The sequence below is a fragment of the Bufo gargarizans genome, chromosome 4 (genome assembly GCF_014858855.1).
Source record: "Bufo gargarizans isolate SCDJY-AF-19 chromosome 4, ASM1485885v1, whole genome shotgun sequence".
In the NCBI taxonomy this organism is placed as follows: Eukaryota; Metazoa; Chordata; class Amphibia; order Anura; family Bufonidae; genus Bufo; species Bufo gargarizans.
In genome coordinates this window covers 62,539,591-62,551,677 of record NC_058083.1, presented here as the reverse complement: position 1 = coordinate 62,551,677, position 12,087 = coordinate 62,539,591, and the positions used below count along the sequence as shown (strand labels likewise).

The following is a 12,087-nucleotide window of genomic DNA, read 5'->3' as shown; positions in this document are numbered from 1 at the left end:
CCAAGACAGTAGAAAAACCCCACAAATGACCCCATTTCGGAAAGTAGACACCCTAAGGTATTCGCTGATGGGCATAGTGAGTTCATGGAACTTTTTATTTTTTGTCACAAGTTAGCGGAAAATGATGATTTTTATTATTTTTTCCTTACAAAGTCTCATATTCTGCTAACTTGTGATAAAAAAATTCTAGGAACTCGCCATGCCCCTCACGGAATACCTTGGGGTGTCTTCTTTCCAAAATGGGGTCACTTGTGGGGTAGTTATACTGCCCTGGCATTTTAGGGGCCCTAATGTGTGGGAAGTAGTTTGAAATCAAAATGTGTAAAAAATGACCTGTGAAATCCGAAAGGTGCTCTTTGGAATTTGGGCCCCTTTGCCCACCTAGGCTGCAAAAAAGTGTCACATGTGGTACCGCCGTACTCAGGAGAAGTTGGGGAATGTGTTTGGGGTGTCATTTTACATATTCCCATGCTGTGTGAGAGAAATATCTCAGCAAAGACAACTTTTCCCATTTTTTTTATTCAAAGTTGGCATTTGACCAAGATATTTATCTCACCCAGCATGGGTATATGTAAAATGACACCCCAAAACACATTGCCCAACTTCTCCTGAGTACGGCGATACCACATGTGTGACACTTTTTTGCAGCCTAGGTGTGCAAAGGGGCCCAAATTCCTTTTAGGAGGGCATTTTTTGACATTTGGATCCCAGACTTCTTCTGACGCTTTAGGGCCCCTAAAATGCATTTTTAGGCATTTGGATTCTCACGCTTTAGGGCCCCTAAAATGCCAGGGCAGTATAAATACCCCACATGTGACCCCATTTTGGAAAGAAGACACCCCAAGGTATTCAATGAGGGGCATGGCGAGTTCATAGAATTTTTTTGCGGAAATTGTTTTTTTTTTTTGTTTTTTCTCACAGTCTCCCTTTCCGCTAACTTGTGACAAAAAGTTCAATCTTTCATGGACTCGCCATGCCCCTCAGCGAATACCTTGGGGTGTCTTCTTTCCGAAATGGGGTCACATGTGGGGTATTTATACTGCCCTGGCATTTTAGGGGCCCTAAAGCGTGAGAAGAAGTCTGGAATATAAATGTCTAAAAAAATTTACGCATTTGGATTCCGTGAGGGGTATGGTGAGTTCATGTGAGATTTTATTTTTTGACACAAGTTAGTGGAATATGAGACTTTGTACGAAAAAAAAAATAAAATTTCCGCTAACTTTTGCCAAAAAAATGTCTGAATGGAGCCTTACAGGGGGGTGATCAATGACGGGGTGATCAGGGAGTCTATATGGGGTGATCACCCCCCTGTAAGGCTCCATTCAGACGTCCGTATGTGTTTTGCGGATCCGATCCATGTATCCGTGGATCCGTAAAAAACATACGGATGTCTGAATGGAGCCTTACAGGGGGGTGATCAGGGAGTCCATATGGGGTGATCAGGGGTTAATAAGTGACAGGGGGGGTGTAGTGTAGTGGTGTTTGGTGCTACTTACAGAGCTGCCTGTGTCCTCTGGTGGTCGATCCAAGCAAAAGGGACCACCAGAGGACCAGGTAGCAGGTATATTAGACGCTGTTATCAAAACAGCGTCTAATATACCTGTTAGGGGTTAAAAAAAATCGCATCTACAGCCTGCCAGCGAACGATCGCCGCTGGCAGGCTGCAGATCCACTCGCTCACCTTCCGATCCTGTGAACGCGCGCGCCTGTGTGCTCGCGTTCACAGGAAATATCGGCTCACGTGAGATGACGCCTATTGGCGTTAGTGTGACCTGGCAGCGCCGCAGCAATCGCGCCTTTCGGCGTTAGCGAGACGGGAGGTGGTTAAATGCACGAACAACACTCTGGTGTTTGTCCATTACAAACTGCTAATCCACTGAGGATTGAGCCCAATTTTCAGTAATGTATCTCTCAGTTCTTTATATTGCATAAAATAATTTGCTGAGATCCAGGTATGTGATATCCACAGCATCACCTTCATCCACCAGGCCTCAGTAAAGCCATGCTGTTCTGGCTCCAACACATTGGGTTCAGGAGGACAATTGTCTTGTATTTTAGTAGTTTCCATTATTTTGACTACTAAAGATGTGTTAGCCTAAGATCCACTTCTGAATTTGGCTCACACTGCATGTCTGTTTCCAGCCTACTAGGAATGTTATGATTTTGGGGTCTAAAAAATAACAAAATCCATTTTTTAACAGGAAATGCCAATAAGAACTCTGCGGGAACCATCATGTTATCGCCGGTAGAAAATGGAGCTATCATTCCGCACTCTTCAGGAGAAAACCTTATTACCCTGCTTGTATATCCAGGGCTTCTCGTTTCAGATCCACGTAATCCAAATAATAATAAGCAACCTTCTGACCAATCACAGGTTGTTCTCACAAGTATACCACAGTCGCATCTTGGTACACATCAGAAAACTTACGTAGGAGACAGGCGATATCCCTGTTCACACTGCGGTAAATGTTTTGTCAATAAATCACATATGGTTATACATGAGAGAATTCACACAGGGGAGAAGCCATTTCCATGCTCAGAATGTGGGAAATGTTTTACAAATAAATCAGATCTGGTTAAACATCAGAAACGTCACACAGGAGAGAAGCCATTTCCATGTTTAGAATGTGGGAAATGTTTTATTAGTAAAGCCAAGCTTAGAGAACATCAGAGAATTCACACAGGAGTGAGGCCGTATTCATGTTCAGTATGTGGGAAAGGTTTTTTGGAGAAATCACATCTTATTCAACATGATAGAACTCATACAGGAGAGAAGCCATATTCATGTTCTGAATGTGGCAAATCCTTTAGATGTAAATCAAGACTTGTTGCACACCAGTTATATCACACAGGAGAGAAGCCGTATTCATGTTCTGAATGTGGCAAATCCTTTGCATATAAATCAAGACTTGTTATACATCAAAGAAATCACACAGGAGAGAAACCGTATTCATGTTCAGAATGCGGTAAATCTTTTATTTGTACTGCCACTCTTAAGGAGCATCAGAGAAGTCACACTAGAGAGAAGCCATATTCATGCTCGGTATGTGGAAAATGTTTTTCAGAGAAATCGCAACTTTTTAAACATAACAGAACTCATAAAGGAGAGAAGCCATATTCATGTTCGGTATGTGGGAAATGTTTTATGGGGAAATCACAACTTATCATACATGACAGATCTCATACAGGAGAGAAGCCATTTTCATGTTCTGAATGTGGCAAATCCTTTAGGTATAAATCAAGTCTTTTTACCCACCAGAGATATCACACAGGAGAGAAGCCGGATTCGCAATGCCAATCATAAGGTGGAGTTACACTGTGCAATCGTCGGGCAGATTTTTGGGAGTGAATGCTCGTTCCTGACAGTCTGCCTGTGTTAAACTGCAGGAGATCACCCAATGAAAGAGCGAAACACTCAATCAACTGTCATTAGTGCAGTCACCTAAATTGTTGTTTCTGGGCAGCAGATTGCACCGTCTAAACTCCCCAGACACAATGCAGCTATATGAGCATGAGTGATAGCAATAGTGATCCCTCGTCCTCATACTGTGGAGGGGATCGTTGCATGTAAATGCAGTGCTTCAACTTCAATGACCGAGCAGCCGACTGTCGGTAAGGCAAGCTTTCTTCTCGACAATCTGTTGCTCATCTATGTATGCAAATGTGCCTTTAGGGATCATCAAAGAAGTCACATAGGAAAAAAACCATCCACATTCCAAATGTGAACAAATGTTTTATGATGAAATCAAAATTTGAAACTCATCAGAAAAGAAACTAAATTCCTGTGTGCTGTGTTGGAAATGCAAAACCAGATGTACAACCCAACACTAAATGGGATTTATTTTTTGAGTGGAAAACTCCTGGATTTGCCAAACACTCATAATATTTACCTTAGAGAAAAACATTGTAGGTATAAGAAAGAAGAGAGGGGCCTTGTTTACTGCCAGAGCAGTGAAGATGAAGTCCCTATGAACCTTGCATCTTCTTAGTGTATTCATACCTCCACCCACACTGCGGCAGACTCCAGAGGAAGGACTCCCCATGTAGACTGTTATGTAACGTGGACATATTGATATTCGATCTTCATTCATATCGTTTATAATGACAAAGGTGATGCAATTAATATAAAAACTAATAAATAGAATTTACAATCATTTGCTGCCTCTTTTATGTGTCACGAATACCTGGTGCTGCCCCTTTGTCATAAACAGCCTTCAGCAAGAGTTTATTATAAGGTCCCATTCACACTTATAAAAGTATTTGCAAAGATGGAACTAGGAGTAGGTCAAGACTAGAGATGTCGTGAACATAACATTTTCCGTTCGCGAACGGCAAACGCGAATTTCTGCAAATGTTCGCGAACGGGCGAACCGCCATTGACTTCAATAGGCAGGCGAATTTTAAAACCCACAGGGACTCTTTCTGGCCACAGTAGTGATGGAAAAGTTGTTTCAAGGGGACTAACACCTGGACTGTGGCATGCCGGAGGGGGACCCACAAAATTCCCATGGAAAATTACATAGTTGACGCAGAGTTGGATTTTAATCCATAAAGGGCATAAATCACCTAACAATCCTAAAGTTTTTTTGAACAATGTGGTTTAAAACATCCAGACTGTGTATACGATCAGGTATGATGCTGTATCGATCAGGTAGTGTAAGGCCTCTTTCACACGAGCGTGATGGATTAGGTCCGGATGCGTTCATGGTGCGTTCAGTGAAACGCGCACTATTTTGCAAGCAAGTTCAGTCAGTTTTGTCTGCGATTGCGTGCAGTTGTTCAGTTTTTTCTGCGCGGGTGCAATGCGTTTTGATGCGTTTTTCACGCGCGTGATAAAAAACGGAAGGTTTACAAACAACATCTTTTAGCAACCATCAGTGAAAAACGCATCGCACCCGCACTTGCTTGCGGATGCAATGCGTTTTTCACGCAGCCCCATTAACTTCTATGGGGCCAGGGCTGCATGAGAAACGCAGAATATAGAACATGCTGCGATTTTCACGCAACGCAGAACTGATGCGTGAAAAACAACGCTCATGTGCACAGCCCCATTGAAATGAATGGGTCAGGATTCAGTGCGGGTGCTATGCGTTCACGTCACGCATTGCAGCCGCGCGGATAACTCGCTCGTGTGAAAGGGGCCTAAGGGTTACGCCCGTTTCACAGACATTGACAGACCAAACTCCCGTTTTAATGCACCGCAAACAACTGCAAACCGTCCATTTGCCCAACTGCAAACTCCCCATTTGCACAAGGTTGGATACCAAGCTAGCCATGTCCCGTTGATGTCATTGAAGGTTTCTTCCTCCACCCAGCCACGTACAACACCAAGGGTCTCTGAAATGTGAATTGAATTGATTTTTCGAACGGGGAGATGGTTAAAAAAACGCTGGCTCCCTCCCCTTTGTTTGAATCCACGGTCACTGCGTCTGTGCCGTGCAATTTACTGTCACACCCGATATGAGTGGTATTTCCTGTAGTACTATTCTCATCAGTTTAATCCCTGTTACGTCTCATATCAGGGATTGCCTTTTGTGAAAAAAAATTTAGGCCGGGTACCTTCGCCTGCCTTCACAGTGACAGACCAAACTCTGATACACCAAACTGAATTGATTTTAGGAACCGGGAGATGGAAAAAGCAGCTTGGTCGGTCCTCTTACTCCCATGTTGGGGCACTGCGCGTGCACGGAGCAATGTGCTGTGACACCCTATATGAGTGGTGTCTTAACTAGTACTATTCCTATCAGTTTAATCCCTGTTACGTCCCCTATCCGGGGACGCGTGTCGAATTGATTAATCATTGTCGAATTAACGACATCCTGAAATAATTTTGTTCTGAGCTCTGTACTTGCTTTGTATTGGAATTGATGGGGATTTTTTAAATTGTCTGCATGATTTCTAATAAACTATTAAGAGACTTTATTATGTTTTTTTTTTATTTTATGTATTAAAAACCCATCCAACTTAGAAAAAACATAAATTTTTATTTATTTTTTTATGAAAAATTATCCAGCTGATCGCTTTTAGTCTGATCATAATGAAGCAACGGCCTTATCTGGGGTGTGGCAACATTGATAACACACTCATAGAGGTGATGATCGCTTCATTGTGATACGCAAGCCCCTTCACCACAACAAGGTAACGATCACGAAGGGGAATTGACACATGTATGTGGCTTTTTTTTTTTTTTGCAGCCACAGTGCAGCACTGGAGGCCAGGAAAATTAGGCATGTACACATGCCTGAAAAATTTGGTATTGTTGCAACCGCTGCAGCGGCCGGAAAAATTTATGTTTTCCAGGCAGAAAGGTGACTAAAACATTGCGGCTTGAACCCTAGTTGGTGGCGGAGAATTCACGAAAGTCATCCGGTATGCAGACATTAAATACAGCAGCGTGGGGACCATTTTGAGGCCAAGGCATGTCATCAGGCCTTTTGTTAGTCAAACGTATCCCCCACTGTCAGTCCCTTCGGGATCCATTCCTCATTCATCTTAACCCCTTAAGGACCGAGGACGTACCGGTACGCCCTATTTCCCGAGTCCTTAAGGACCGAGGACGTACCGGTACGTCCTGACTTAAAATCTGAATTCCGGCGCCGCGGGGGTTAATCGGAACGGGATTTCGGCTGAAATCATTCAGCCGGCATCCCGTAACAACGCAGGGGGGGGTCATTTGACCCCCCCGTGTCGGCGATCGCAGCAAACCGCAGGTCAATTCAGACCTGCGGTTTGCTGCGCTTTTTGCAGTTTCTGATCCCCGCGGTCCCTGACCGCGGGGATCAGAAACTTCAGAGTGCCTAAAATCAAGATTTCACCTTCCCCCTGCACGATTTGATGGCGGCGGGTGGTGCAGGGGGGGTGTCGCAGGCGGTGGGGGCGTTGCGGGAGGCGGGCGGTGCGGCAGGCGGGATCGCGATCCCCCGCCCGCCTCCCCTTGAATAATCGTTGGTTTCTAGTGGATATACCAGGGTGCCAGCACATTGCTGGCACCCTGGTATAAACGGCTGACATCGTTGATGCGATGTCAGCCGTTTAACCCTTTCCATACAGCGGTCCGTACGGACCGCTGTATGGAAAAGGTTAACAGTGCAGGGAGCTCCCTCCCTCTCCCATCGGGGGGCTGCTGTGCCTTTGCAGCCCCCCGATGGGAGAGGGAGAGAGCCCCCAGGCATCCCCCCGAGAGCCCCGTCCTTACCCTTCCCCGTCTGCGAAGTTGTGGCAGACGGGGAAGGTTCCCATGGCAACAGGACGCCTGCTCAGGCGTCCTGCTGTCCATGGTGCTGAACAGATCTGTGCTGAAAGCATAGATCTGTTCAGTGTAAGTAAAATACAGTGCAGAACCCTATATAGGTTCTGTACTGTATTATACAGACATCAGACCCACTGGATCTTCAAGAACCAAGTGGGTCTGGGTCAAAAAAATTAAAAAAAAGTGAAAAAAGTTAAGATAAAAAAAAAAAACATTTATCACTGAATAAAAATTAAAAAAATAAAATACACTACACATATTAGGTATCGCCGCGTCCGTAACGACCTGATCTATAAAACGGTCATGTTACTTTCCCCGCACGGTGAACGCCATAAAAATAAAAAAATAAAAACTATGAGAAAATTGAAATTTTGCCCACCTTACTTCCCAAAAAAGGTAATAAAAGTGATCAAAAAAGTCGCATGTACGCCAAAATAGTACCAATCAAACCGTCATCTCATCCCGCAAAAAATGAGACCCTACTCAAGATAATCGCCCAAAAACTGAAAAAACTATGGCTCTTAGACTATGGAAACACTAAAACATGATTTTTTTTTGTTTCAAAAATAAAATCATTGTGTAAAACTTACATAAATAAAAATAAAGTATACATATTAGGTATCGCCACGTCCGTATCGACCGGCTCTATAAAAATATCACATGACCTAACCCCTCAGATGACCACCGTAAAAAAAAAAAAAAAAAAACGGTGTAAAAAAAGCAATTTTTTGCCATCTTACGTCACAAAAAGTGTAATAGCAAGCGATCAAAAAGTCATATGCACCCCAAAATAGTGCCAATCAAACCGTCATCTCATCCCGCAAAAAATTAGACCCTACTCAAGATAATCGCCCAAAAACTGAAAAAACTATGGCTCTTAGACTATGGAGACACTAAACAATTTTTTGGTTTTAAAAAAAAGTTATTGTATAAAACTTACATAAATAAAAAAAATTGTATACATATTAGGTATCGCCGCGTCCGTGACAACCTGCTCTATAAAATTACCACATGATCTAACCTGTCAGATGAATGTTGTAAATAACAAAAAAAAAAACACGTGCCAAAAAAGCTATTTCTTGTTACCTTGCCTCACAAAAAGTGTAATATAGAGCAATAAAAAATCATGTGTACCCTAAACTAGTACCAACAATACTGCCACCCTATTCCGTACTTTCTAAAATGGGGTCACTTTTTTGGAGTTTCTACTCTAGGGGTGCATCAGGGGGGCTTCAAATGGGACATGGTGTCAAAAAAACAGTCCAGCAAAATCTGCCTTCCAAAAACCGTATGGCATTCCTTTCCTTCTGCGCCCTGCCGTGTGCCCTTACAGCAGTTTACGACCACATATGGGGTGTTTCTGTAAACTACCGAATCAGGGCCATAAATAATGAGTTTTGTTTGGCTGTTAACCCTTGCTTTGTAACTGGAAAAAAAAATAAAAAATGGAAAATCTGCCAAAAAAGTGAAATTTTGAAATTGTATCTCTATTTTCCATTAAATCTTGTGCAACACCTAAAGGGTTAACGAAGTTTGTAAAATCAGTTTTGAATACCTTGAGGGGTGTAGTTTCTTAGATGGGGTCACTTTTATGGAGTTTCTACTCTAGGGGTGCATCAGGGGGCTTCAAATGGGACATGGTGTCAAAAAAACTGTCCAGCAAAATCTGGCTTCCAAAAACCATACGGCGCACCTTTCACTCTACGCCCCGCTGTGTGGCCGTACAGTAGTTTACGGCCACATATGGGGTGTTTCTGTAAACGGCAGAGTCAGGGCAATAAAGATACAGTCTTGTTTGGCTGTTAACCCTTGCTTTGTTAGTGGAAAAAATTGGTTAAAATGGAAAATTAGGCAAAAAAATGAAATTCTCAAATTTCTTTCCCATCTGCCAATAACTCTTGTGCAACACCTAAAGGGTTAACGAAGTTTGTAAAATCAGTTTTGAATACCTTGAGGGGTGTAGTTTCTTAGATGGGGTCACTTTTATGGAGTTTCTACTCTAGGGGTGCATCAGGGGGCTTCAAATGGGACATGGTGTCAAAAAAAACTGTCCAGCAAAATCTGGCTTCCAAAAACCATACGGCGCACCTTTCACTCTACGCCCCGCTGTGTGGCCGTACAGTAGTTTACAGACACATATTGGGTGTTTCTGTGAACAGCAGAGTCAGGGCAATAAAGATACAGTCTTGTTTGGCTGTTAACCCTTGCTTTGTTAGTGGAAAAAATGGGTTAAAATGGAAAATTAGGCAAAAAAATGAAATTCTCAAATTTCATCCCCATCTGCCAATAACTCTTGTGCAACACCTAAAGGGTTAACGGAGTTTGTAAAATCAGTTTTGAATACCTTGAGGGGTGTAGTTTATAGAATGGGGTCATTTTTGGGCGGTTTCTATTATGTAAGCCTCGCAAAGTGACTTCAGAGCTGTAGTGGTCCCTAAAAATTGGGTTTTTGTAAATTTCTGAAAAATTTCAAGATTTGCTTCTAAACTTCTAAGCCTTGTAACATCCCCAAAAAATAAAATATCATTCCCAAAATAATTCAAACATGAAGTAGACATATGGGGAATGTTAAGTCATCACAATTTTTGGGGGTATTACTATGTGTTACAGAAGTAGAGAAACTGAAACTTTGAAATTTGCAAATTTTTCAAAATTTTTGGTAAATTAGGTATTTTATTATGCAAAAAAATTCATTTTTTTGACTTTATTTTACCAGTGTCATGAAGTACAATATGTGACGAAAAAACAATCTCAGAATGGCCTGGATAAGTCAAAGTGTTTTAAAGTTATCAGCACTTAAAGTGACACTGGTCAGATTTGCAAAAAATGGCCTGGTCCTTAAGGTGAAAATGAGCCCGGTCCTTAAGGGGTTAATGAAGATGAGGTAATCAACACTTTTTTGACCGAGGCGACTTCTTTTGTCAGTGACAATGCCTCCTGCTGCACTGAAGGTCCTTTCTGACAGGACACTTGAAGCGGGGCAGGCCAGAAGTTCTATCACAAACTGGGATAGTTCAGGCCACAGGTCAAGCCTGCACACCCAGTAGTAAAGGGGTTCATCGTTCCTTAGCGTGTCGATATCTGCAGTTAAGGCGAGGTAGTCTGCTACCTGTCGGTCGAGTCGTTCTCTAAGGCTGGATCCCGAAGGGCTGTGGTGATGTGTAGGACTGAAAAAAAGCTCTGCATGTCCTCCATCAACAACACATCTGTAAAGCGTCCTTTCCTTGCCGCCGTGGTCGTGGTAGGAGGAGGATTACTTTCACCTCTTCCCCTGTTAGATTCCCGTTGTGCTGTGACATCCCTCTTATAAGCTGTGTAAAGCATATTTTTTAGTTTGGTTTTGAACTGCTGCATCCTTTCTGACTTTCGGTAATTTAGTAACATTTCCGCCACTTTCTGCTTATACCGGGGGTCTAGTAGCGTGGCCACCCAGTACAGGTCGTTCTTCATCCTTTTTATACGAGGGTCCCTCAACAGACATGACAGCATGAAATACCCCATTTGCACAAGGTTGGATGCCGAGCTACTCAGTTCCTGTTCCTCGTCCTCACTGATGTCATTGACGGTCTGTTCTTACCACCAGCCACTTACAACACCACAGGTCCCAGATAGGTGACAACAACGAGCACCCTGGGATGCCTGCTGTGGTTGGTCTTCTTCCTCCTCAAAGCCACATTCCTCCTCTGACTCCTCTTCCTCATACTCCTCTTTCAGCGTTGCCGCAGGTCCGGCAAGCGATGATGACAAGGCTGGTGGTGATGGTGATGGACCACAACTCTTCCTCTTCCCGCTCATCTACACCCTGATCCAGCACTCTTCGCAGGGCACGCTCCAGGAAGAAAACAAATAGGATGTTGGAGCAGAATGTCTGAAAAGTGCGCCATGGCCGTGTAGGAGCGCCTGAAATGGCCACACACCTTCCTGGCCTGCTTGAGGACGTCCTGTAAGCCTGGGTACTTAGACACAAAGCATTGTACGATGAGATTACACACATGTGCCATGCACGGCACATGTGACAACTTGCCCAAATTCAATGCTGCCAACAAATTGCTTCCATTGTCACACACCACTTTGCCGATCTCCAGTTTGTGCGGGGTCAGCCACTGATCCACCTGTGCGTTCAGGGCGGACAGGAGTGCTGGTCCGGTGTCGCTCTCTGCTTTCAGGCAAGTCAACCCCAAGACAGCGTGATACTGTCGTATCCGGGATGTGGAATAGCCCCTGGGGAGCTGGGGGGATTCAGTTGATGTGCAGCCAGACGCCGCAGCAGAAGAGGACTCAGCCGAGGAGGTTATGGAAGAGGATAGAGTAGGAGGAGTAGAGGAGGTGGCAGTAGGCCTGCCTGCAAGTCGTGGCGGTGTCACCAACTCCGCTGCAGAGCCACGCATTCCATGCTTGGCAGCCGTCAGCAGGTTGACCCAATGCGCAGTGTAGGTGATATACCTGCCCTGACCGTGCTTTGCAGACCAGGTATCAGTGGTCAGATGGACCCTTGCCCCAACACTGTATGCCAGAGATGCCATGACTTCCTTTTCAATCACTGATTAGAGGTTTGGGATTGCCTTTTTGGAGAAAAAAAATTTGTCCGGGTACCTTCCACTGTGGTGTCCCAATAGCGACAAATTTTTTGAAGGCCTCAGACTCCACCAGCTGGTATGGTAAAAGCTGGCGGGCTAAGAGTTCCGTCAAGCCAGCTGTCAGACGCCGGGCAAGGGGGTGACTCTGTGACATTGGCGTCTTACGCTCAAACATTTCCTTTACAGACACCTGACTGTGGGCAGATGAGATGGAACTGCTGAAGGTGAGAGGCGGAGTGGCGGGTGGTTGATAGGGGGCAA

General features: G+C 44.1%; 2 protein-coding genes across 3 annotated transcripts in view; both read left to right on the top strand.

Moving 5' to 3' along the window:
- LOC122933852 (zinc finger protein 501-like) overlaps window positions 1-4,154 on the top strand; it is a 70,979-nt gene extending 66,825 nt beyond the window's left edge. For both annotated transcript variants that reach the window (XM_044288932.1, XM_044288931.1), the window contains exon 5: window positions 2,202-4,154. In XM_044288932.1, coding sequence (XP_044144867.1) covers window positions 2,202-3,304 — 1,103 coding nt within the window. In that variant the 3' untranslated portion in view covers window positions 3,305-4,154. The remainder of the gene's footprint in view (window positions 1-2,201) is intronic.
- LOC122935208 (zinc finger protein 397-like) overlaps window positions 1-12,087 on the top strand; it is a 1,371,324-nt gene that overhangs the window by 545,456 nt on the left and 813,781 nt on the right. The window lies entirely within an intron of this gene.